General features: G+C 37.6%; 5 protein-coding genes across 8 annotated transcripts; 3 read left to right on the top strand and 2 right to left on the bottom strand.

Moving 5' to 3' along the window:
- On the top strand, window positions 1–2,438 carry LOC118266920 (uncharacterized). 2 transcript variants are annotated; one of them, XM_035580570.2, is made up of 3 exons: window positions 1–893; window positions 989–2,118; window positions 2,199–2,438. In XM_035580570.2, exons 2-3 carry the CDS (start codon window positions 1,109–1,111, stop codon window positions 2,374–2,376), a joined length of 1,188 nt encoding a protein of 395 aa, XP_035436463.1. In that variant the 5' UTR covers window positions 1–893; window positions 989–1,108; the 3' UTR covers window positions 2,377–2,438. The 2 variants fall into 2 exon arrangements, with proteins under 2 accessions (XP_035436463.1, XP_035436461.1); XM_035580568.2 differs by having other exon boundaries at window positions 975–2,118.
- LOC118266922 (DNA oxidative demethylase ALKBH2-like) lies at window positions 2,438–9,934 on the top strand. Its single transcript, XM_035580572.2, has 5 exons — window positions 2,438–2,592; window positions 2,757–2,928; window positions 4,119–4,298; window positions 4,864–5,027; window positions 9,608–9,934. The coding sequence occupies exons 2-5, from the start codon at window positions 2,759–2,761 to the stop codon at window positions 9,748–9,750; spliced, it is 657 nt and encodes a 218-aa protein (XP_035436465.2). The 5' UTR covers window positions 2,438–2,592; window positions 2,757–2,758; the 3' UTR covers window positions 9,751–9,934.
- Window positions 5,023–9,565, bottom strand: LOC118266919 (tetratricopeptide repeat protein 30A). Its single transcript, XM_035580567.2, has 2 exons — window positions 9,314–9,565; window positions 5,023–6,970 (listed from the first exon to the last, which is right to left on the bottom strand). Exons 1-2 carry the CDS (start codon window positions 9,368–9,370, stop codon window positions 5,036–5,038), a joined length of 1,992 nt encoding a protein of 663 aa, XP_035436460.1. The 5' UTR covers window positions 9,371–9,565; the 3' UTR covers window positions 5,023–5,035.
- LOC118266918 (rab5 GDP/GTP exchange factor) lies at window positions 9,815–18,759 on the top strand. 3 transcript variants are annotated; one of them, XM_035580566.2, is made up of 11 exons: window positions 9,815–9,962; window positions 10,476–10,605; window positions 13,478–13,651; window positions 13,967–14,190; window positions 14,904–15,013; window positions 15,304–15,470; window positions 15,810–15,946; window positions 16,296–16,406; window positions 17,129–17,239; window positions 17,396–17,530; window positions 17,728–18,759. In XM_035580566.2, exons 2-11 carry the CDS (start codon window positions 10,476–10,478, stop codon window positions 18,583–18,585), a joined length of 2,157 nt encoding a protein of 718 aa, XP_035436459.1. In that variant the 5' UTR covers window positions 9,815–9,962; the 3' UTR covers window positions 18,586–18,759. The 3 variants fall into 3 exon arrangements, with proteins under 3 accessions (XP_035436459.1, XP_035436458.1, XP_035436457.1); XM_035580565.2 differs by having other exon boundaries at window positions 9,822–9,962; window positions 10,443–10,605; XM_035580564.2 differs by lacking the exon at window positions 9,815–9,962 and having other exon boundaries at window positions 10,029–10,605.
- A 107-nt stretch (window positions 18,760–18,866) lies between these two features.
- LOC118266921 (E3 ubiquitin-protein ligase SIAH1A) lies at window positions 18,867–22,067 on the bottom strand. The gene has a single exon (XM_035580571.2). It carries the CDS (start codon window positions 21,650–21,652, stop codon window positions 20,807–20,809), a length of 846 nt encoding a protein of 281 aa, XP_035436464.1. The 5' UTR covers window positions 21,653–22,067; the 3' UTR covers window positions 18,867–20,806.
- Between the last annotated feature and the right edge of the window lie 2,669 nt (window positions 22,068–24,736).

Raw genomic sequence — 24,736 nt, 5'->3', positions numbered from 1 at the left:
TAATAGTCAGTGAATTGAAACTCGACTCGTTTTATATCATTATGTCTGTTATTTTTCAAGAATAGTACCAAGGCCTTGTCGTACAACGACATTCTACGGCGTATTAATTATTTTAAAGGGTCATGCTTGATACCTCTGTACCTAAAGCAGGTACTGTTACATACATGTTTCATAATCAAAAAACAATAAAAACCTAGACTACTAGGCATTATACTGTTATAATTTATTTGCCACGAACTTCAACTGACGTATTTTAAGCATACCAAAGCGACGTTTTATCCACTTGCTAATATAACGCCTTTAAGTAGACGAAAAGAAAATTATGAATATGAAAATATTTGTAGGCACTTGATGTAAGGGACGAGCGAAGCCATTTCCAGCAGTGGCGCCCTCTGTCCGATTGGTAGGTAATGAAAGATAGGTCAATACAGATTTCGTTCAAGTAAGCGTAAGAGAAAGAAGGTAGTTAAATCTCCTACGTGCCTCCATTCTCAGGTGTGGCCAAGTATTGCAACACCTGAATGTGTTGCCAGTATTTGAATGGCCATAGAATCAATATACAACCTATTTTTCTATTACACATTATTTATCTACTGTTGCATAATGATTAAAAATATATTTCTCAATGCGCTTTTACTAAATATGTCAATAATAAACGTCACAAGTTTTGTAATTTGCAAAATATGTTTTCGATAGGTTATTTAAACAAATTCACGGTTCGGAATCAGTGGGACAATCAAGCTATATTAAATGTTAAATAATTAGTTATTTTCTCAAATAACGTAAAATGTACATCGCGTTTAAGTGGCTGATTGGTTTGACTCTCGCTATGTGGATATCTATGTGTAGCATTGATATCATTGTCAAAAGAAACTTTGAAACTAAACAGGAGGGTGAGTTCATTCCATGCACTTTAATACCATACCTAAACATGTATCTATTATCTTATTCGGTAAATAAAATAAATGTTTTAGGTCTAAACATGAAGATATCACAAAATGCCAGAAATACAACGATACCAATAACCAATGAAGTGCATTTACAAAGCGACAAATATTACAAGCCAGTGACCGACAAGCCCTCAAGAGTCACCGTATTGCCATGTGTTATGTTCCTCGCCGGCGCTCTCGTGGTATCTCTGTTTAATAGAAAAGAAGAAATCATTATACTTACGAAACAAACATTTTCTGAAATAAACACTAGAGCTCTTATCGAAAGAGTGCAAGAATATTTAAAAATAATTCTATACAAAATTATTGATTTAAAAGTAACTTATGTGAAATTAATAAGCTTGCAAATCAGCAATAAAATATTAAGGTGGTGGAAGAGATTCTCTGCCTTGGTAGCAAGGAAAAATCCAAGGATTAATCTTTTATTACTCAAGAAATTGCAGGAAGTTGGTGAAGAGAGAAAAAATTTAGGCCAGCTCTTGATAGCAGCTATCCATGAAAACAAAAACATTAGAATGCAATATGAGTTAGAAATGTTAGCAAAAAATAAACTTGCCAGGCATATTGAGAACACCCAGAAGGTGCTAAAAGAAAATAGATCCAAATACGTTAGTTTTCAACAGTTATACTTAGTTACGCATCAAGAAAACTCATTTTTGAAGTGCCGGGTCAAAAAACTCGCAAAAGAAAAAGAGAAAGCCGAAAAAAATCTGTTGGAATTGGTAAACGAGGTTTACAAATCCACAAACAATCAGTTAAAGGCTTTCTGCAGTAAGTTCATAGTGAGGACAACCGACAACTTGTTGAACACAGACGTGGACGCCGAGATACAAAAGTTTTTGGACAAATCGCGATCAACCTCAGCTTCCTCTTCAAACTGGCAGCTAACTGAACAATCAAGTAATTCCTCAAGTAGTTGGCCCATAAGTGTAAATACGCGGTTTGCAGAAATAGTTCAAGACGATGTCCTAGTACCATTAATATCTGATGCTCCCAAAATGAAGGGCCTTCCCGGCGAATATGTCTGGACAGTCAAAGATAAAGATGGCCTTATAGAAAAGTTGTACGAATATGATTATGAGACTGATTTAAATGACGGAGAAACCATTAAAAGAATAAGACAGTATTCCGTTTATTACGACAAGGATTGTTTATTGGATTTCATGAAGTATGTGCCAATCAACTATTTATCACTTTACGCAGTTTTTGTCCGTAATATCTACATTTTTATTATTGCATTGCTTTCAGTTCAGGAACTGTGATAAATGACCCAAGACTCCAGTCTCGATGCGTGGGTGTGGACTACCCTATAACAACTCAAGGATTTTTAACGGGTTCCGACGCGTTTCAAAAATTCCTGCAAAACAATATTCTTATATCAAACTCTACCCCACAGTTAACGGGACCACCGCTACAGAACGGATGATTTTTTTAAAGATTTACATTTGGATGAAATTTATTTGAGAATATAAATATTCTTTACTTGTGTTTTACTTTTTATTTATTTTTTAAGGATAAAATTGTATTTTTTTGTATAGTTTGTATGGCAACATTCATTTAACCTCAAAAGCTCAATTTGTTGATTTCTTGTGACACATAAAATTTCAATAACAAATTAACAAACCGGAGAATAACTTACCAAGTAAGTACATCAGTAATATATTTTAAATAAGCATTGTGTACATACGTGTGTATATTAATGTATAAAAATTACATTCCAATAAAAATATTTACAAACTCGTAAACCTAATACATAAATAAACAAGAAAAATGTTGCCACACGCTTATTTAAAATTACCGTTTTAGGAATGGACAAATTGAAAGAAATTGATGTGAAAGCAGTAAATTGGAAATCAATAACAAAAGAAGGTCTTGATCTGGAATATGCTGTAGCTATACCTAAAAATATTGCAAGTGATATATTTAAAGAACTAGAAATAAGTTTAGAATATTTTACCGGAGACCTGTCTAAAATAAAGTAAGATTGTAAATTACATTCAATTAAATTAAGTAAGTGCTATTTAGCCTGTTTTGAGGGGGGAAAGACGAGATGGAGTGTCAGACTCTTACCGACTAAAAACCAAGCCGTTCCTACTCCTGCTTTTCGAGCCGGAGCCCCGGTAATCACTTATCTAGTCTAAAGTTATCTTTCATTCAAGGGCGTAGTACGAGTTTGCTTTAAGTTTGATGATATCGAAACGAATAAAGGAATAGCGTTCGGCACTCTGATTGGCCGGCTCAAATGTATTAACCAATCAGAGCGCCGAAACCAGCCTCGTTAAAATTAAAGCGAACTCGTACTAAGCCTTCAGATGTGTTTCTGTAGATTTTTTTTCACATTATAGGTAACTAAATAACCCCACGACATAATTTATTGTATCGAGAACCGAACCCACTAGATAACAGACCTACACGTAGGTTCAAAGCACCTTAGTTTCGGTAGGTTCCTGTTTTTGATTGGGCGGGAGGAAACGCCCGGGTGTCATCACTGCGAAGGCCGCCCGGAGGACACGGTGGAACACACGGTTGCGGTCTGCCCTGCGTGGGCTGAACACCGCCGTGCCCTCAGGGAAGTGATCGGCGACGGCGACCTCTCGCGTCCGGCTTTGGTTCAGGCCATGGTGCGGAGCGAGGGGGACTGGGATGCCGTCTCCTCCTTCTGCGAAGCAGTTATGCTAGCTAAGGAGGAGGCGGGACGCGTGAGGGAACGAACTTCCTCACGCCCCAACCGACGCGAAGGACACTCCAGGCGTCGGGGATCTCCGGCCACCGTAAGTGCGGGTCTGCGGACGGCGAGCAAGGGTAGCTCGCTGCCCGACCAGAACCAGACCCGTGCGTGCGGCGCGTTGCGTTCCTGCGCGCGCCTCAAAGAGACATCAGACCACCACAAATGGGGCCCAGTAGGGCTGATGCTTAATCCGGAGCTGCGGACTACCTAGCGGGTTTACCGGGGCTCCGGCTCGAAAAGCAGGAAAGGAACGGGGTGGTTTTTAGTCAGTAAGAGTCTGACACTCCCTCTCGCTTTGCCCTGGCGAGAGAAGTCATTGGATGATTTTCCCCCCTGAAAAAAAAAAAAAGGTTCAAAGCACCTTCTATTTGGAACTTTCAGTACTAAGCTAGATACAAGGAACTCTAGCTATAGTACTGGTAAAATTGCTTTAATTTTAGGGTTTTTGGCAAAGTCTATCCTTTGCCGCGGCAGCAGGTAGCCTACGGCGACCCGGGTATAACGTACACGTATTCTGGCACCACAGTACCTGCCTTACCCTGGCCCGCTCCTGTTCTGGCTTTGCGAGACTTTCTGGTAGCTCTAAAAGGAATTAAATACGACTTTGTCTTAGTTAACAAGTAAGTTTTATCTAAATAATATTTATTATAGAACTATCGCATAATTTGCACGAGCTGATTAAATATCAGTTTCGAAGGTATAGAAGTTCCTCGTTTGCCCAAGGCCTACATAAAGCAGGCATAAATGTAGATTTTTGCTGATGAACTGGTTAATGTGGCTATCTTACCATTACCTTAAGTTATGTTCATTGTGATTGTATTGTGATTCACAAAATAAGTGATTCTGGAATCCACCATACTGCGGGTTGTTGCTGATGAGTCGTTGAAGTCTATAAGGCGGTGTCGCTATTTTATCTAAGTACTCATACTCATATAAATATAGCTAATGATTGCATAAAATAACGACTAGAACAAAGATATGATTGAGTCGTCATAAGATTACTTATCTAGTTTTCAATTTATTGAAATAATCCGCGTAATAAACTGCCGTTTATGAGAGGCTGTAACTCAATAGCGAACTAAAGAACAATACTTTTTTAGATAAAGATCATAGATACATGCTCAATAGTCATTATTCAGCATTTTGTTGTTGATATTGAATATTTTATGCAAACATTTCACACAGATACAGAAACGGCAACGATCACATGGGCGAGCACAGAGATAATGAACCAGAGTTAGATCCAACAGCGCCCATAGCGTCGATATCGTTCGGACAACAACGGACTTTTGTACTCAAACACAGAGATGCAAGAAAGACTGGCAACGATAAAAGACCAATACCTCCAGGTAAGCGTTTATTTCAAATCCTCGTACTTATTTATAGTAACAGAATCATCAATGTTCCTTAACTTATAAAACATGTATCGTAGCAGCCGCGCCTCGTATGTCACCGTCTGCTTAGCCTTAGTGTGCGCGTCTTCTTCTTGAAATGGGTTTTCAATAACAGTACTCACTCGTCGCCCGTAAGTCTCGCAACCTTCGAGAAACTGCAGACAGTCCTTTATAGTGTTATCTTTAACAACAATCAAGTGTTTAGCCAAGTTCTCCAGGAAGGATAAAAAGCAACGCTTTGCGTAAAACCAAGTGTCTGTACCTAGGCGTTTGTTAAAAGGTTCCAGAGACTTAATGACCCTTGATATCCCAAATTCATAGTTTCCCTTCGCACAATATAAAGTGCCAATAACCAAGTTCACGATGCACAAATGATAAAATTTCTTCTGGGGGTCCTCAAATATTTGTTGCTCTTCTTCTTTTTCTATTTTACGCATAATGTCCTCGGCCTCTTCATTTTGCGACGTCATTATGTAAGACACACATAGATTAGCTAAAACAACTGCACTTACGTCTAATATATTATCGTATTGTTTCTTAACAATAGGCTCATAGAAACTGGCAGCTTCTTTGTATTTATTCTCTTGCATGAACAACACATGCGCAACATTTAGCCGCCACACGTCTGACTCATTACAGAACTCCACAGACTTACGGAATATCTTTTCAACTTGTCCGTAGTTTTCCATGTCCCAATATATTTTGGCCTGTGCCATGACCACTGGAATGTATCTTTCCAAGGCTTCCTCATACTCCACAACAGCTTTCTTCACTTGGTCGTTATCTCCCTGAGAACGACTCTCCTGAACCACTTTTGTGAGTTTTCTGAGTTGTTCTGCGTGTTTCGAGGCAATATCTTCATATTTCTGAAATGCTTCCTCTGGTGAAGTTTGACTAGTTATTATAGCGTCCAAAAAATCATACAAATATGGTGTTAAATATTTATAAGTGAACTGTGCATTTTCAGCTAGTACGTCGGCAGCAAGGTCGAAGTATTCAAACTTGCAATAAAGAAGTAAGAGGTTGGCAAATGTTTCTGCCGGGAACGGATCTTGTTGAAGCAAGAAATGCAACTTTTCGAAACCGTCAGTTGGTTTTATATCAATAGAAGTTAACGCTATATTATGTAAGGTTACGGCATCCAGCTCGTGTTCATGTCTGGGTGGCATATCGTTGAGTGCTTCACGTGCCGCTTCTATGTTCTTCAATTGAAATTCAATGGCAGCTTTAAGATTAAATACTTCTGTGAGCGCCGTCTCATGCAGAGTCAAAGTATTTCCAACAGATTTCACTTCTGAAGTCTCTGCTTGCATACCGACTGCTAGCTCGGGATGGTCCCGGATTCCTCTTTCAATCACTAGAGTGATATGTTTCAATGCTTGAGGATATTCTTTGAGTTTAAAGTAGCAAAGTGCTATGTTGTAATGAAGATGTGCATTAAACCCAACAACGTTCAGGCTCCTCGAAAATTTCTGCAAAGCCTCCTCGTATTGATTTTCTTTGAACAACAAACATCCTAGATTTATGTCTTTATCAGGATCCTCTTGAGGATATGAATCCACGAGTCCTTTTGCAGTAATTGTATCTTCTTCACCGTATTTGATGGCAGATTGTAACTTTATGACCTTTCTTTCAAGTAAAGGTGCTGTGATTTGCATTGTGACTTTATAAGACTCGTCGTACATAGAAGCTTCGTGGAGTGCTTGTGCAAAATAGAGCTTATACTCAGGTATGTCAGGATGCATAGCTGTTAGCTGCTCATAGCAATTGGCCGCTTCTAGGAACGACTGTGTCCTGAAGTAACAGAACCCGAGGAGAGACAGTCCAGCTCTGTTCGGACTGAAGTTGATGGCGTCATTGAGAGCCTTGATTGCGTCGTCGTATCTTGCTTCCTTAATCTGGAAATAGTTCAAAGGTCCAGATTACAAATTAGATTATCAGCTCGATAGTATATTAGTTTCCAACATAACAAAGACTCCTTCTCCGATTATCTAATTAGATTATTTAAATTACAAGTGGAACGTGTGAGGACGCGTGAAGCCAAAGCTAAGTGTAATTTCTTATTGTGTATCGGATAATACCTTCCACATACCATGAAAAGTTCTACACATTATACCTAAAGCTGAAAATAGGTTATCTAAGTGTTTGTCATCCTCAACTTAGTTGCTCGCATGTGTCTCATCGAAAACAGTCATACAGTTGTTGGCTAGCCTTTGTCTAGAACTTGAGTTATCAAAGATTACAAACTGATTGAATCTATTGTGAAATATGTAAACAATTCAAGGCTAGGTTGGCTCCCTGGAAGACGATAAGGACGATGTAACACGAAACTGACGTAATTGCCTGTTTTTATTAATTTATGATATATTTTTCTATTATGAGGTTCGTCGGTATACCTAGTACTACCCAGGTATAAGTACAACCTACATTATTCAATTGAGATCAGCTATGCATTTTTATCAATGCATCGAATAAAATTAGCAACCTGGTTTCAGACACGGGCCATGAACGATGCGCCCGATAGCCGATTTCTTTGTTTAGTCCGCAGATTAACTAGATATTATCAGCACAACACGTAATTTATTTTCAAAGATAAAAAGAGTATTAACGTTATCGTTATAACGAAATTAGCACAATTAAAAATTCAGCGGACCTGTGTTTGTATCGCTAGGAAGGCCCAAACATTGTCGTAATGCACTTTTTTAGTGATAATTAAAGGTATTTTCCAAAGTTATTTCAGTCGCTGTTTCGATAACCAGAGGTGACGATGAAAGTCAATGAATTTAGGTTGCAGGCATTAAAATTATCTTTGGATTGTCGTTAATCTAATCTCAACGACGACGTTACAAGAATGCGTGTTTCTGCACTACCTAATTCCAATAATTATCTACCTACTTAACTGTTTATCGTTTTAACGACGATGGTCGTTGCAGATTATTTTCGTTTTTTGTTATTTTGCGAATACGCAGCCTTGGAGTTTTATTTCCTAGTTTATATCTATGGGTTTGGCTTGGAATTTTCTAGATAATCTTTCGATTATGTAACGCATGGTGTTATCGTTGTTTGTGTGAAACGTTTGCTTCCTATATTTTGAAAGGTCAATGATGACACTTTAAGGTAGCGATAATTTCAAGTGTTTGTTACGACTGAATTTGAAAAAAAATAGCTAGAATTTTCTTTTGGTTAGATAATTATATTTACTTAACTGGTGTAGGATAAATTGGAAAACGGAAAAAGAGGATGAAACTGCGAGGCATTGCTAGTAGACAACATTTTCCTATTAATATCAGTTTCGTGCTTTCCGACATGCAGATCACGTGATACTACTTGAAGTCGTCGAGGCATTACCTCGTCTCTTTATTTGACCACTTGACTAGAATGGTCACCACTTAAGTGGTTTAAGGCTACATGCTTTACCTAAGTACTAAGGCGTGATTTATTTAATAAAGAAATATTAAGTAAGTTGGTAATAAGCAAGGACCAGTCGACCAAGGACCAACAACTAAAATCTTCTGACCAGGGGCTTCATCACAATTTACTTGGGGTTGGTGCCACGGAGTCAGTCATCAATTGCTTCCATATTCTTTCCTTGACATTGATGGTAATGCTAATAAATCATATTAAAAACCCAGCCATTTTCGAGTTTCCTTTTCTACCTATCGATGGACTTGGGCCCTATAAATGTTTCATTTCATTTACAGTTATGAAATTCTCTTGAGCGTTTTCTTTAAACATATTTCTTTTTTTGCGACCAGCAGGTTTTCCCATACTCGTCCATTTCTCCTCACAATAATACTAAATCATCGTATTCCGAAATTAATCCCCATAAGCTTAGCTATTAACGACTGGGTACTTAACTGATAATGAAATTGTGTTAGTCGAGCTCTCCGTTACAATGTATGCTACCACGGTCTATTCTAGACACGTGGATAAATATAGATAGGAATTTAATATTAGGTCCGTAACCGAATTTAATTGGCGAGGCTTCATGACCTCTGTGTGTCCATGTTGGATGGTGCATGCCCTTTGGCTATTTGGCTATGTATATGCGGCTACCCCGCTATTAGTTAGATGTGCACTATATTTGGCACAGATCTATCGACAACTTAAAAAGTAGCAAAAACACTGATATTAAATTAAAGCTATTCGAAGTTCTTAACACCATGAATACCTGTTCAAATGGTGCATTTAATATGTGTACCTAGTTGCCTACCCACATAAAAAAGAATCAACAGCCTTACCATAGTATAAATAGTTTTTGTGTATTGTCCATCTTTAATTTGCATTGTCATATCCATTTTTTAAATATTAAAATGAATAAATATTCACTCGGTGTTTACGTTTTAAAATGTTTTATATCACCATAGCAACCACCTTAACTACGCCATTGATAACCATAGTGACTTTGTGCCACACACAAAAGAGGATTTGTTTATTAACACATTTACATAATTTTATTAATGTTAAGGAATATAATATTCGTATACATATCATATTAGTAATACCTAACTAATATTTGCATTTCTTTTTTGCAGTAAAGATCGAGTTGGAACATGGCAGCGTACTACTTATGAACCCACCGACGAATGAGATATGGTATCACTCTTTACCGACAAGAAAGAAATTAATGGCTCCAAGAATCAATTTAACATTCAGAAAGATGCGTCTTAAACGATAATGCACATAAGCAAATTATTCATTTTTTTCTGAGCTGAATGCCATTGTTCCTTTGTCAATGACATCGATGACGTAAAAAGCAACTGTCAGTCAATTGTCAAATAATTTGCTTTTGTCAATCGAAGTAATAAAATGATTTGTTGTGCTGTTATTTCGTATTAATATAATTAAATAGTACTACAAAAGGCAGTTGTTGTTATTACAATACCTAAGGTGAGTGTCTATTAACAATTACGGCTCATATAGCTGCACACCATCAACATAAGCATAAAACTACAGCTACATTAGTTACATGTATTCATTTGGTTATCAGATACTCGAGTAAGTACATTTTACGATAAGAGGAGGGCTATATAACGGAGGAAATCGTTGAACGGCCACCGTTAACGCTGCACATTGAAATGAATACTGCCTTCCGCGCAAAACCGCTCTTAGTAATCGTAAATTACCAAACATGGGCTGAAAATATCGTCATTGCAATTAATGGGCGATTATTTGAGTGCAGAGCATTAAAAATTGACTAAATTGTAGTTTTATGACTGTTCGGTCGTCGCTGCAAGTGTCATACTGGCAGCTAGGCTTAAAATTCATGGTTGTTCAATTTGGCCCAAATATTTGGGCACCGGTCAAGTTAAATTCAAAATTATTGTGTAAATTATAACTGTGACTATGTGGTTTGGTCCGAATCTGCAGAGGTCTTACAAGTATATGATGTTTGCGTCCAAGATGCCGTCTCTGCGGATAGACCAGAGTGACTTGAAGTGCAAGAATGGCTGCGACTACTTCGGGAACCCACAGTGGCAAGGGTACTGCTCTAAATGTCATCGAGAACAGATGCAACGGCAGAGAAAGGCTGGTGAGTCATACAGTTTGTTATCAATTTATTCAAAATCTAATTCATTACAATACCTACTTTAGTGGAAATACCCACATTTGTGATAACAAATCGGCAGCATAGAACAATATTAGGAACACAAATTTTTCAAAGTAATTTTTTTATACTTACCTTATTGATTTGCTTCATTGGTCAAATGCTTGAGTAACAGTAGTGTAGCTGCTGAGCAATGGGTCTCATCCACTATTGGGTCTTGTTTTGAATTTTAATCAATCTGTAATAGCATGAAATCCAGAATTCTGCCTGGTGTATGGCAAAAGGGTCAACCCCTGGGACATAGGACTCACAACATAATTATAGGCAAATCAGTTTTACACTGATTAATTAGTATTTAGTACTGTAGTCTATTCATATCTTTATAGTTACCACACTATCGCAAATAAATTGTTTTTAAAAAATCTAATAAGAAAAACATTATCACAGTAATTTGGGTAAATTTTTTGAAGCTTTGTAAATAGCATGTAATTGTTAGATTATTTGTTAATTTTATAGTTTAGATGTAAATAAATTAATAAAAGACGAATATGGTAGAAACACAGTAGTTTTGTTTATTCTGAAACAATGAGATCATTTCTGTAGCAAATACTTAAGAACTTAAGCTACTTCAAACAAGGAATCATTGTTTTATTTACATAATAATATGCAACTATGAAATGCTATTGTAACTCATTAGAATTTGTTATGAAATAAGAAGTTACTATTTTTTTATTAATATTTCTAGTTTTATAGCAGATCGGTTTATTTGCAAATTGTTATCTAATTATAATTGTCATTATATTATGAAAATGGCTTATAATTCCAAGATAGTGTCTAGACAAGCAATACTTGGCAATAATGCATATGTACACAAGTGTAAGCTTTGTTTAAATAGTACTTTGCTATTATAATAACATTATTAATTAATTCATTTAGCTTCTGCCCACGGCTCTGTCTGCATTCCCATGAGATCAAAAGTAGCCTATGTGTTATTTCAGACCATAATCTACCCCTGTTCCAAATTTCATCACAATTATGAGTTGATTGATGATTGTAAGTGAGACTGCTGGGCAAGGGGTGTCAGGTGTGATTACCAAATTGATCAAAGTTGAGATATATTAAGGATTTACTAAAATTCTTATTAGTGTGGGTTTTCAAATTGTATCCGTATTAGATAATGGGACCTAAAATAATATTGAAAAGCAGGAGTAGGAATGGGGTGGTTTTTAGTCAGGTAAAAGTCTTACATTTCCTCTCACCTCGCCCAAGGCGGGATCAAGCAAACATTGGATGATATCCCTCCTCGAAAAAATCTTAGTTTTACCAATGTTTTATACATATATTTCATTACATATTTTACATACACTCATGTACAGTGCAAAGTAACTAGACAATTACAGTTTGTTTGTTAAGAATACAGAAATAGACAGTTTACTTCATTATTCATTTAGAGTCTGAAACACAAACTAATTGAAAATAATAAATCAGACTTGTGTACAATCAAAATAGGTTCTAACTCTAAAATTGTGTAATAATCGAACACAATACATATCACAGGTGTTGATCAACGATTTAATACATAATGTTATAGCGCTACAAGTAATTTAACTATAGAACAGATAATGTGAACTTCACCTTCCCAGTTATTATCATTGTGATAAACATGGTTTTCACATAACACCAGATAAATAACTGATTGAATCACAAGGTGAATCGCTAGGTGTGTCCCTATTATGTGGTGTTATGTAGTTTGATAAACATACTGAATCAATATAAATAAATTAACACATTAATATCAGTCAAGTAGGATTGTGTCATAATATATGCATTGGTACATAAACTATGAACTTCCTCAATAGTGGGCCCCATTACGAAACTATTTAACCACTTCTGTTTTAGAGCTTCAGAGATTTTTTTTACATAAAACTTTTCTACTGCTTTCAATGCATTATGCAACATATCGCAGTTCTAAAGTCTCATTGTTTAATTATAAATAAATAATAATGCTTATTTTAACCGCAATACATATAATTGCAATATAAATAAAAATAACATCTAGTTATATCGGTATTATCCCCGTCGGGTCGTCCCCTAGCCCCCAAGGTAACACGTAGGCGTTATAATACGTATAACTGTCGATAAATGGGGTTTTATTTTATATGTAAAAAACCTGAAACAGTTTATAATTTGATCGGTCCAGATTGACACATGCTACACTAGCATAAGCTCGCTCTCATGTTGACGCCCTATCAGATAGTCTAACCCATTTTCAAGAACGGAATATATTCGAAAAATTACCGCATTCAAAGAAACTCTTTAGTATTATTTTATCATATAACACATACATATAAGTAGGTACTTATGCATGTGTATAGAGATGCACTAACAGGTGCATATGTACCTACTGCGTAGAAACTTGTACAAATCTAGTGAACTGAGGCGGCAGCACGTGTCTCCGTGCATTGACCGGGAAGCGAAGCTCGTGTACATGCTAATCTGTGTTTATGATCGTGTTTGTCTGCTCATATCTCTAGTGAATATCATCACGCCTATTTACTGGGGAAGAGCTTGGCTGGACAGCATGTTCTGTCTTCTAATTTATGCGAGCTATGGCCATTCGTTCGTTGCGCCTTTATCTGCGAGATTAAGATATGCCGAAGGAGGCTTTCTTTTTTGTTTATGTTTTTGTTTTTAACGGATTAAACGAGGAACCATAGGCTTGTTGTTGTAATATGATTGTAATAGGAGAGCCTATTGCCAACCACCAGGTCTTATCTTGGACTTGAGTCAAAAAGTCCTTTAGCTAGGAATTTCACCTCCAACTTTATTTCTAATTATTTTATTCCTGTGTTAACAGAAAAAGAGTCATCAGCAACATTACCAAAACCAGAACAGAAGAAACCGGAGCGAGGGTTGAGGATTCCCTCCCACTCCTCCTTCTCCAAGTTTGAGGAGAAGCGGCTCCGGCAGAGCGAGACCCTCAAGAAGGCGAACCTGCTGAAGTTCAGTGTCTTCAAGAAGAGTAGCACAGGTTAGTTATATTGTGAAGCTGTACCTACAGTCGACACTCGCTTATTACTAACTCTAAAGTAGGGAATAAATAATGTCTTTCGAACGAAAAATTGTTTTGCAAACCAATCCATAATTGCGGCATAACAGTAATTGTCTCCATCTTTTTTGAAGTCGATAAAAATTTTGATACAGGTATATTTATTTAGATACAGGTATTTACAATATTTTTAATAATGTTAGATCTAGATCCAAAATAAAATAGTATAGAATGTAATGAGAATAGTTACTTTAAAAATGATTAATATTACTACGAAGATCACTTGTATATCTCCAGATGACCACGACCACTCAGCAGAGAAACGCCCCCCGGAGTTCAAGATCCCGGGCATAGTGAACGAGGGTATGAAGCGGGACTTTCGCACGCGGTTCCCGCAGCTCGGTCCCGCGGTGGACCGCGACTCGCGGCTGTTCGTGCACAGCTTCATCATGGACGTCATCAAGTGTGCCAACGTGCTCAGCGTTGATGAGCTGTCCGAGCGAGTTCAGAGGCAGTATCAGGTAAGGGAACGACACCTATATTCTAACCTTTAACCAACTACTGTGAAACAACAGGAGGTTAATTATTATGTTATCGGCTTACTCACGTAATGTTTTGACGAGGAACTCGATTAGTTTCAAGCCATGCTAGAGGCTCATATTCATGAGCAGCATTCCGCGACACACGACGCGGTGATTGTCGCACTGCTACTGTAATTATTACTGTAATTATATAATTAATTTAGTATGTCTCACGAAAGTTACAATAAAATAACAGGGAGGTTGATTCCAAGGAAATATACATATGTATATGTGGGATTCCAAACATTAACATTTATTTAAAAACTAGCTGGCCCGACAAACTTCGTATTGCCTCAAATATTTTTTTTCTCACCTTTTACACCTTCCCTGAACTTCCACAAATAATTAAAGACCAAAATTAGCCAAATCGGTCCAGCCGTTCTCGAGTTTTGGCGAGACTAACGAACAGCAATTGATTTTTATATATAGAGATATTCTTTTTTGTCTTGAGTTTTAGATTGTCTAATTTCTATTCTCTGGAGTGATCTCGATTTTGATCACAAGGTCAAGTAGTTTTTTTAGAAACTGGAAAAAACAATACCTAAATGTTTTTGCAATTTGAAATTGATTTAAGTAGGTACCGTATTTAGTTTTTTATTTTGTATTATTTATGTAAATATCCTTATTTAATATTATGGTTATTATTTACGCAGCGTTTCATGAAGCACATGGACACGTCGTCGCACTTCGCGAACGTGGAGGCCGACACCAAGGAGCTGCTCATGGACTTCGTCGAGAAACACGCCATGACATACTTACACGAGTGAGTACAAGTACATTAAGATAGAGCTCGCAGTAACTGCAAAACTTACGTTTACATCATTTTATTCTTTTGGAAATTCTATTAAAATTTAAAATTGCATTTGTATTTTCACTTACAATTTACCTACAGAATATCTCTATCGCGTATTTTCCCCTTTCAAACTAATTACAGTGCTCTAAGCTCACCTAAATTTATATGAAGCTGTCGTAGTCGGTCGAAAATATCGCAAGTAAGAATCAGTTGTATACTTGTATCAAGTGTTAATATATGATGTCTTTGTATTTGTTCAGGTTACCGTCAGTAGTGTTCTCCCCAAGCGGCACGGACGACGAGCGCCTGGACCGCGCCATGTCGGAGCGCATCCAGCAACTCAGCTGGGTCGGCGAGCGACACCTCGAGTGCAAGCTCGACAGGAACAACCCCGACTGTCGCCAGCTACTCTACAAGGCTATCAGCGGTGAGCCCACTTGGGAACCTCATACATTATTATTTTATGTGCTATAGATGGGTTCGATGGAAGTTACATAATGCCTTAATTTGGTTAATACATATAATACTCGTAATAAGGTGATAATTAATGGAATATTAATAAAAAATAGCTGGAATCGATGTCATCGTTAAGATACTTTGCTCGATTTAGGAATTGAACCTGTGAAACTGCAAAGTTCCAAAAGCCATAGTTTATACTAGTCTTTGGTTTGTTGATGTACTAGTGTTGTTGAGAAATGCATACCATCAAACTTCATTTCCTTGTAACTGATTAGTGCTATAATAGTGACAATATGTGATATTGCAGAGTTGCTGGGCATGGACAGCGCGCTGTCGCCGGGCGACAAGTTGTCGCGCGTGCGTCGCTGTTGTCGCCACGTGTTGCGGCTGTGCTCGGCCGCGCCCGCCTCCGCCGACGATCTCTTGCCTGCACTCATATTCACTGTAAGACATTTGATATTCTACTAGCTTCTTAATACTGGATATAATAAATTACAACTGAACGTCATACTTTCAAAACTTCTTCGGGAATCACACTACCTGTCGGTGGAAACAGTAGTTTTTGAGTTTATCCCGCTTATACAGATAGACAAAGGTTAAAGAAGACTGCTTTTTTTACAAGCTAAAAGGTAGAATTTACTGTTTATAATAATATTTAGTACGAAACCAAGGAAAAGTATACGCAAACTAGTCCTATAAACACAGGTTTATTAAATAAAACATGATACCATATTTCACCACTTTATTTATAGGTATTTTTTTAACGAGCGGTAATAATAATACTTATGCCCAGGTGCTGAAAGCGAACCCGCCCCGCCTCGTCAGCAACATAAACTTCGTGACGCGGTTCTGTAACGCGCAGCGACTGATGACCGGCGAGGGAGGATACTACTTTACTAACCTTGTAAGTTTAAAGTCAAAGTCAAAATTCTTTATTACAAATAGACCAGAAAGGCATTTTTGAACTTCAAAGCTAGTTATCTTACTAATATTATAAATGCGAAAGTTTGTGAGTTGGTGTTTGTGTGTATGTTTGTTACTCAATCACGTCAAAACGGATGAAGGAATCGGGATGAAATTTGGAACAGGGGTAGATTATGGTCTGTAATGAAAATACATGGGACACTCTTTATCCCATGAGAATGCCGTCAAAGCCGCTGGCAGAAGCTTGCATTTTATAAAGTCTCTAGTTTCCTTGAAAGGTTTAAATAGTAATAAAATAACTATATTTATGTGAATGTAAAAAAGTGACATATTTATAAGTAATTCAGGTAATAAAGAATAAAGTCCCCTAAGTTCTGAAAAGGAGGATCCTCCGACCCGGCGACTGGCGAGGTGATCGTGCTATCGGGCTCCTGCTGAACAGTTGTACGTTGGGATTTCTTATGCATTTTTATTCGCGTGTAAACATCATTTGCGCGATGTAGGATTTTGTGGCATGTGATATGTTGTTGAATCTTCAATGTGCGTCGCCACTTTTACTTTGGGTATAACAGACTGATAAGTTATGCCTATCTACAGTTTTAATTTTACCTCATTAAATTAAATCATTCGTATTGAATTTCCTATGTAGTGTTTTTTAAATCAAGTGTCTATTTAACGTTGCAACCTGTTTAATTATTTCAGTGCTGTGCAGTCTCGTTCATTGAGAATCTGACGGCCGAGTCACTGAACATGGACAAGAAAGAGTTCGACTGCTACATGGCCATGCCGGCCTCCATCGGGGGCAGCGCTTGGGTAAATACTAGTATGGAATATTACAATATAATATAAAATCAATAATTGTTTGTAATTAAGGATGATCAAACTTTTGGAGATTGTAGTTATTTGATTGTTTAACTAAATAAATTCTATTGTAGTCTTATTACTAATAGTAAGTGTATGTCTGACCAGGCGGCGGCGCTGTCCCTGTGCGGCGCGGTGCGCGAGGCGGACGAGCAACGTGCGCACGCGCAGAAGTTGCTCACGCACACACACAACATACACACGCGCGCTGAACAACTCGCTGCCAACGCTCAGAGCTTTGAGGTAACCAAAACAAGTTTCATGAAAAGGTCATTTCCTGAATGACATTTATTGGGATTTCCCAAATCACTAATGTTATCAGTGGCCAGGAAAACCACGAGAAAAATATTAAAATATACTCGAATACGGGTTTTTTATATTCCCCATGAAAATAGTAATTTACAGCATCATTTTGTACAACAAGGAAATTTAATTTACAGGAGCAAATCGCCAAAAAAGTACAAGACGTCCTCACGAAGACGCCGTTAGAAATAAAACCACGGCGCGAGCTGCCGCGCCTCGGGAACCTGAAGGAAATCAATACGGCGCCACTCATCGACTTAGGCACCACTACCGCTCAGGAAGAACCACAGACAAAGCCAGAGGTCACACCAGAACCTCTGGCGGCTACCTTACTTCCTACAGAGTCCACAGAACCAAACATCACCATCCAGCCAGAAACCGAGCCAAAACTTAACATCCTCGGCTTTGAGGTAATTGAAAGACAATCTCCTTCCAAATCACCACAGAACCTCGACCAGACATGGGACTTGAAGCAGACCAGTTCATTAGAACTGCTCACACCATCGCCTCTAGGCTTCACGCCATTTGATTCACGGTCCATCGACGAACTGATGACTCCCGACGAATTTGGTACGGACCAACTGCCACCAGGACTGAGCAACATAAACTACGACATCGATCTATCAGACTTCAGTGGCGACAACAGTATAGCCGAGGAAGCTCCAAAATCCGAACCCAAGGACCCATTCAGTCCAGAAGCTCTTAGAAAAATAACTACGTTCGACCCCTTCGCCCCACAAACATCAAAAGGGTTCGAAACAGCTTTGGATTCGTTCGATGAATTCAGCTTCGTTGACCAGAGGAAGCAGGAGACTGATCCATTCGAGGTGGTACACAGAGGCCAGGACCCGTTCAGTCCAGTAGAATTATCCAAGGACCCTTTCTTCGCCCCAGAGAAGCAGTCGACCTCTATCCTAGACGACAACGACACGCCCGCCACTGCCTGCTTGCTGCCATCGCCAATACAACCACAAAGCAGCAACAAACCAACCTAGCTGGTGTTTAGCTTTAAGTTGTATCTCTATCATAGATCTATTATTATTATTAACCAAATTGGTTGGTGCTACAGTTGAAAGTCGATTATTGATTTGTTCAAGTTTATTATTTATTTAAATAAATCATAGTTTAATATGTTTCCCGTCGAAGTAATAAATGGCATGGCAGAAATATTATGTAGTTTTCTTCACTACGGAATGTAATGAACGACATGAAGTGCATTAGTACTGGACTAATGAGATACAGGTGCTATGTTAGGTGCTCAATCAAAACTACAGTATACATTACAAAATTTATTTCAACTAGAATTTTTCATAAAACTTTAATCAGTTTATTCTTAGATATAGAAGAGATTTAATTTAAATAATAAAAAGTTACGGCTTTATGCTCACCGTAACACTTGCGAAGTGATATAAGATGAGGCAATTAAAACTACACAATTAAGTAACGGTTGGTATAAATAAATGAAGCTAACACTAACGAATTACAAGGTACCTAAAATATTTATTATTATAACAGTCACGACATAGAAAACAATATATTTCTGGTAATCTTGAGCTATTGTTCTCAGAAACAAACTTAAGACAAAGCTACATACATTGGAGAGCAATGAGATAGAGCCAGTAGCTGGGACACACCTGGCACATGGCAAGATTATTCCATAGCATAGTTTTGGAATGTACTGCATATTGGGTAAAACATACTAAATGACAATCTTTTAAAAATACAAATAAAGACTTAGAAAGAAATAGTATAGATAGATTCTTGAATAAGTTCTGTTTTTTAAAAGAAGACGAGAGTAAGCAATTAATCTGAAATTATAAATTTTTAGAAAATGATGTATTCATAGTGCTAATAATTGTTTTTTACACATATTCCAAATGCACTATTCATAAGAAATCTACAGCTGAATAACAGAAATGTTTTTGAGACTATATGCTGTGTCTCTTAAAGATAAGGGATGTTCTGGCAAAATTACTTCGAAAATGTGTTCAAAACACTGCAAGTAAATATAAAACCAGTTTTCAGTTTAGTGAACTTATTCTAGAATCTAAGAAAGTTCTAAGAAATCTAAAAAGTTTGAATTAAAAACTTGTGCCACTGATGCTATTTCTCTGCTCTCCACTGTAAGTACTGGTTCAAGTTTACTAAAATACAACCCTAAACACAACTTAGAAATAAAATCAAATGGTGTGATGATTGTCGACAGATAATGAAACATTGCAGCCCCAAGTGCACTAATCTATTGTATAAATATACTTCATAAGATTGGCAGTCAGGTACCGGCAGAAAAGTAATTGAACATTTTTAATGTTTCAAACACATTGCTTATTATTTGACATTTCAGACTTGTACAATGTTTTAATTTAAATGTAAGAGGCATAATGTACCACACCACTGTGTACATTCAAAAGGTCATATTAACACAGTTCACTAGACATATTGATGTTAAATATTTGTACATATTTGCTAAGTTGGCTTCAAAAAGCTAGTTAGCACTAGCACTGTGTAATATAGCTTGCGCAAACGCATCAAAATGCTGCAGACCTACTTAACAACTTCATGTGAATAACATCTTTAGTTATCTGCCACAATGAATGATAACACTGGAAATCTGATAAGTGCCTTGGGTGTAAGTCAACTTGTTGTGACCCTTATATCTGGTGAAGCCTTTCCACAAAGCAACATCACTCATTCGCAACATAAATGTCTATGCTCATAATATATACAAATGATTATTAATTAATGTTAGTACAAATTTGTTCAATGTTTGGAATAAAATAATCACTTTTCTCATGTGAGAGGTCACAATTCTTATACAAACTATCTTGACAAGGCAATTCTAAAGTGAACATTTTATCATTCACTCTGAGAATTTAAACTTTCCACTACTTAACTCTAAAGTTGAACACACATTTACAAAGTAATGAGAATAAAAAAACATTATTTTTGGCTTACTTTGATGTTGATTATTTCATAAATTCAATATAAAACATGTCAAGTCAAAATTACATCTCAAACACCACAAACTGTAACAAAAATATGGTTTCACTTCAGTTGCATATGTATATGTTCTTTAGTATAATTATATTTAATAACTACTATATTTTGTGGTTAAAAGTTTAAATTCCATTGACTTGGAAACATAATTACATTATTGTTAACAGCCAATGAAAGTCACTCAGGTTACTGTGCTATAAATGATAAATGTGGTAATGATTAGGCAATGGATATTGTGACATTTATTCCGAGGTTTCCATTATCCGCAAACAATTGTGCAAGAGATGTGTCAAATACCAGACAATCCGAATTCATAATAGCAGATGACACTCCTTCATGGATGGAGCGCGGCATGGCTTCCCAAGTGAGTCTTCTACGATGCCCATTAAGCTCTAATCTGTAAGCAAAGTTTTCTGCTTCCTTCCGAGATCCTATGAGTTGCACAATGGCAAAGAATTGTTGATGTCCATCAAACTTCTCTTGTTTTTCAAGGACTAACATAAAATGATGATTGAAACATGACTGCATCATTACCCAGTCTACTGCTCCAGGGAGGTTAATGTCAGTGGCCAGGAACACTATGTCTTCTCCCTGGAGAGTGGTAATACTTTTGTGAGACATCATGAGGTGAGGCATAACTTGGTCAAGGCCTCCTTGCCACTTGCATGATGCACCAGGGCAGGGACATGAATACGGCCTGAACTCGCAGGCTTCTTCATGCTCCGCCTTCTCCGTGTGCACCAGGGTGACAGTACAGCCAGTGTTGGAGTGTTTACATGGGAACATAACATTGCTGGCCACTTTCTCCATAGCGAGGTTGCGTATGTTGCCGAGGGGGCCGCGGCAAGTCGGGCAGCAGGACAACTTGGGACGGCAGCTGGAGCACACCAGGTGCCCACTCTGGCACTGCAGGATCGGCGGCAATACATAGTCGAAACACACAGGACACTCGAATAGCGACGCAAGGTCGGCAGACATGGCGGTTGGCGCGTTCACCAGTGCAGGCACCCCAGGGACAGAACAACTGGAACTGCTAGCTCCGCGCCGCTTGTTGTTTGTGCTCATGTCACCGTCACGCGCACATAAAACCCGTCTGTCGACGATCCGCTTACCTCTTCGTAGTGATTCACAAAAGTTTCGTGTCTGGATATATCATTTGTAGCCTTCCTCAGCTGATTCTTTCCGCCTAGAGCTCGCGGTGAAGTTAGTTTCCATCACAGTTCTTGAGGCCAATGTTATTTAGTGCATACGACGTGATTACTGTGGGATAGTTTCAAGTGCTATTCAGGGCGATTGATTCAATCAGTATTACTTTTGAATTTTCACAATTTAATACATGTTTACGGTGTTGAGTTTGTGAAAATAAAAAATCAATTTATTGCGAATGTTCTAGTTCATCACAAAAGGACAAAATTCGTCGTAAAACCCAATGACGGCCAATCGAACAAAACTCACGAATGACATGACAGCACCATGATGTCATACCATAGAGTACATGTATATATAGATCTATAGAACCAGCTGATGCGGTTGATATTCTCGACTAGCTCATCGACGCAAATTGGTAGAAAATTTCTACTATTTTCTACCAACTTTTCTAGTTAGACTATGAAGCAATCTGTGCAAGAACTAGTTTATTCTCTTTTTTGGCTTTTTATGTAAATTATTTATTTTAATACATTAAACTGAATTCAATTGAGTATTGTCTATATAAAATTATATAGGTATCTACCTCTATCTATGTACTTATTTGTACTAAGTGGCCACCTGAAAATAAGAACGTAGAAAAAATGCTGAAAAGATATGAAAAATTAATAATTAACACTAGCGTAGTTTGCGCCTTGTTTATAATTACTGCTAGGAGCGTCGCCGTTGACGTCAATATTAGCGGATATATTGTACCTCTTTGTACCTATTATTTAACGCACGCGATTTCTTAGAAACGTAAAATTACGCTGTTATCTTAACAATGGGTGCAAACACGCATTTCTGGGGAACAAACTTTACTTGCAAAATATCTAATCGGTTCCTAGGCCTAGGCTTCTATTGAATGTAGGTACTCTACAGTTGCGGGAGCTATACTAGATACCTACTAACTGTTGAAATATTTAGTTCGTATTATGCTTCCAGTTTTTTATTCGACTAGTTTAGAAAGTACACAATGGTTGGTCGATATTTTTTCTGTGTTTGGAAAGTAAATTTTTCATACTGACTGTAAAATCTGACTGAACATACGTTACATAACTAACCACCTAAATGGTATCTAACATTGATATGACACATGTGCTGATGTGCTACAACTTACAACGTTCGTTACACGTTCTAGGTACCTACCTATAAACTTTGTCTTTTGCCTAAATTAAATCAAGAAAAGTTTATTCGTAAGTTTTTGTTTAAAAAACCTAATTGGTACATTTGTTTAAATACTCTTGAGTTTTAGAGATAAGTTAAAGTGTAGCAAATCTTACAAAGAGCCCCTTGGTCCTTCGTAAAGACGGGTCGAGGACCCGACCGTCCCAAAAGTCGGGGGCCGAAACTAACTGGCATAGTTAGTTGCTCATAAGAAGTTTGTTAACTCTGTGCAAATGATTAACGATTTATTTAATCACAAATAGTCCACTAATTTTTAGCTTTCTATTTTGAAAATTGCGGATTGTTCTATACAAACCTCCATCCCCCATTTTGAGAAAGTGGGGTTCAGAAAGAGACATGTTAGTCCGCCACTGCACATTTGCCAATCCCTTGGAGATTATAAGGAAGGACGTTCGTTACGTATCGAGGTATTTGCCCAGCCACTGCGGCAAATCTATCTGTCTAGCTAGTACTACTCGTGCCTCGTGACTACAACACACACCAAATATATTATGTATGAGTAATGAGTAATCACAAGAGTCTGATAACGTGTAGGTAGTCACAAGTCAGTAACGTAGCAAGTTTCTTTGTACCAATTTTTTTTAACTTTCTATCTTTTTTTGTGTTTATGTTTGCACTTTTCTGATGAGTTAAATCCTTTCTAGAGACACAATACGACATTCTAAGTAATATGGTAAGAATTTCTAGGTATTAAGTGTATTTAGATAGTACTAAGGTATCCAAACTTTTGTCTGCGGCTTCGCCGCGTTCCCGTGGGATAAAAAGTATCTTATCATCCAGGTCAGGTCAGGCCAGGTCCCTGTCTGTATACCAAATTTCATCAAAATCCGTTTAGTAGTTTCAGCGTGATTAACGAATAGACATTCAAACAAACAAACTTCCACATTTATAATTATTATAGTGTGGATCTGGATACTAGCTACTTCAACGCGGTTCCACATTGCTCTGCTCAGTTCCTATTGACTGTAGCGTGATAAAACGCGTATAGAACGTATAAACATACATACATCAATAGATCAATAGACTGCAAGGTTGACGTCGTGTCTGGGCAACCGGCTGCTGCGTAACGTGTAGCGGGTTCGATTTGAGCAACTCATTGTGTGACACACAAGTTATTGTTTTGGGTCTGGGTGTTGCGTGTCATGTGTATGTGAACTTATATGTTTGTAACTGCACCCATGACACAGGAGAAAATAGAAGAGTGGGGCAACGTTTTTTTTTAATAAAGGATACGTAGCGACTGTAAAATATCATAGTACAATCAATAGCATACGAAGTGAATATAAAACATCACGCTACGACTAATAGAAACTGAGCAGAGCCGGTGAAACCGAGAACAACTAGAGTGAATATATAGGAAATATACCTATGTAGGTACAAGAGACGGCTTGCCATAATGCCTTTATGCTTGGATAGAGAACGTAGTTTAAAAGGTTCAGGCTTATCAGAGTGCGTTGTGGTCTGGTCCTATGTTTTAGATAGCTTTTACCTCCGTGAAGAGTAGGCGCCGCGTCAAAAGTATTCTATTCTGGTGACACCATACAGTTCTATCAAATGATTAACAATAGGAATAACATGGAAAGATATTATATTTCGTCATCTTAGTAACAAAGCATGACGGAAATTCATGACATATTTTCTAAAATATTTTGCAACCATTCTTAGGATGTAGGTGCTACATGCCTGAAGTAAAAATCTCGCATCTTGTTTATCTGACAGCTGCTCTTACAAATGTCGAGCAATGTAACTTTATCTCTGAGATAAATGTATTAGTAA

The sequence above is a fragment of the Spodoptera frugiperda genome, chromosome 23 (assembly GCF_023101765.2).
Source record: "Spodoptera frugiperda isolate SF20-4 chromosome 23, AGI-APGP_CSIRO_Sfru_2.0, whole genome shotgun sequence".
Classification (NCBI taxonomy): Eukaryota; Metazoa; Arthropoda; class Insecta; order Lepidoptera; family Noctuidae; genus Spodoptera; species Spodoptera frugiperda.
The sequence above is the reverse complement of the archived record's forward strand: the minus strand, read 5'-3'. Positions and strand labels throughout refer to the sequence as shown.

Excerpts from the sequence above, each read along its gene's own strand:
- LOC118266920 (XM_035580568.2), top strand. The coding sequence starts at position 788 with ATGTACATCGCGTTTAAGTGGCTGATTGGTTTGACTCTCGCTATGTGG. Across the intron at positions 894-974 it reads CTTTGAAACTAAACAGGAGG|GTCTAAACATGAAGATATCA; the intron begins GTGAGTTCATTC and ends TAAATGTTTTAG. Across the intron at positions 2,119-2,198 it reads TGTTTATTGGATTTCATGAA|TTCAGGAACTGTGATAAATG; the intron begins GTATGTGCCAAT and ends CATTGCTTTCAG.
- LOC118266922 (XM_035580572.2), top strand. The coding sequence starts at position 2,759 with ATGGACAAATTGAAAGAAATTGATGTGAAAGCAGTAAATTGGAAATCA. Across the intron at positions 2,929-4,118 it reads GGAGACCTGTCTAAAATAAA|GGTTTTTGGCAAAGTCTATC; the intron begins GTAAGATTGTAA and ends CTTTAATTTTAG. Across the intron at positions 5,028-9,607 it reads TAAAAGACCAATACCTCCAG|TAAAGATCGAGTTGGAACAT; the intron begins GTAAGCGTTTAT and ends TCTTTTTTGCAG.
- LOC118266919 (XM_035580567.2), bottom strand. The coding sequence starts at position 9,370 with ATGGATATGACAATGCAAATTAAAGATGGACAATACACAAAAACTATT. Across the intron at positions 6,971-9,313 it reads CAAAAACTATTTATACTATG|ATTAAGGAAGCAAGATACGA; the intron begins GTAAGGCTGTTG and ends AACTATTTCCAG.
- LOC118266918 (XM_035580564.2), top strand. The coding sequence starts at position 10,419 with ATGTGGTTTGGTCCGAATCTGCAGAGGTCTTACAAGTATATGATGTTT. Across the intron at positions 15,014-15,303 it reads GCCATGACATACTTACACGA|GTTACCGTCAGTAGTGTTCT; the intron begins GTGAGTACAAGT and ends GTATTTGTTCAG. Across the intron at positions 15,471-15,809 it reads ACTCTACAAGGCTATCAGCG|AGTTGCTGGGCATGGACAGC; the intron begins GTGAGCCCACTT and ends GTGATATTGCAG.
- LOC118266921 (XM_035580571.2), bottom strand. The coding sequence starts at position 21,652 with ATGAGCACAAACAACAAGCGGCGCGGAGCTAGCAGTTCCAGTTGTTCT.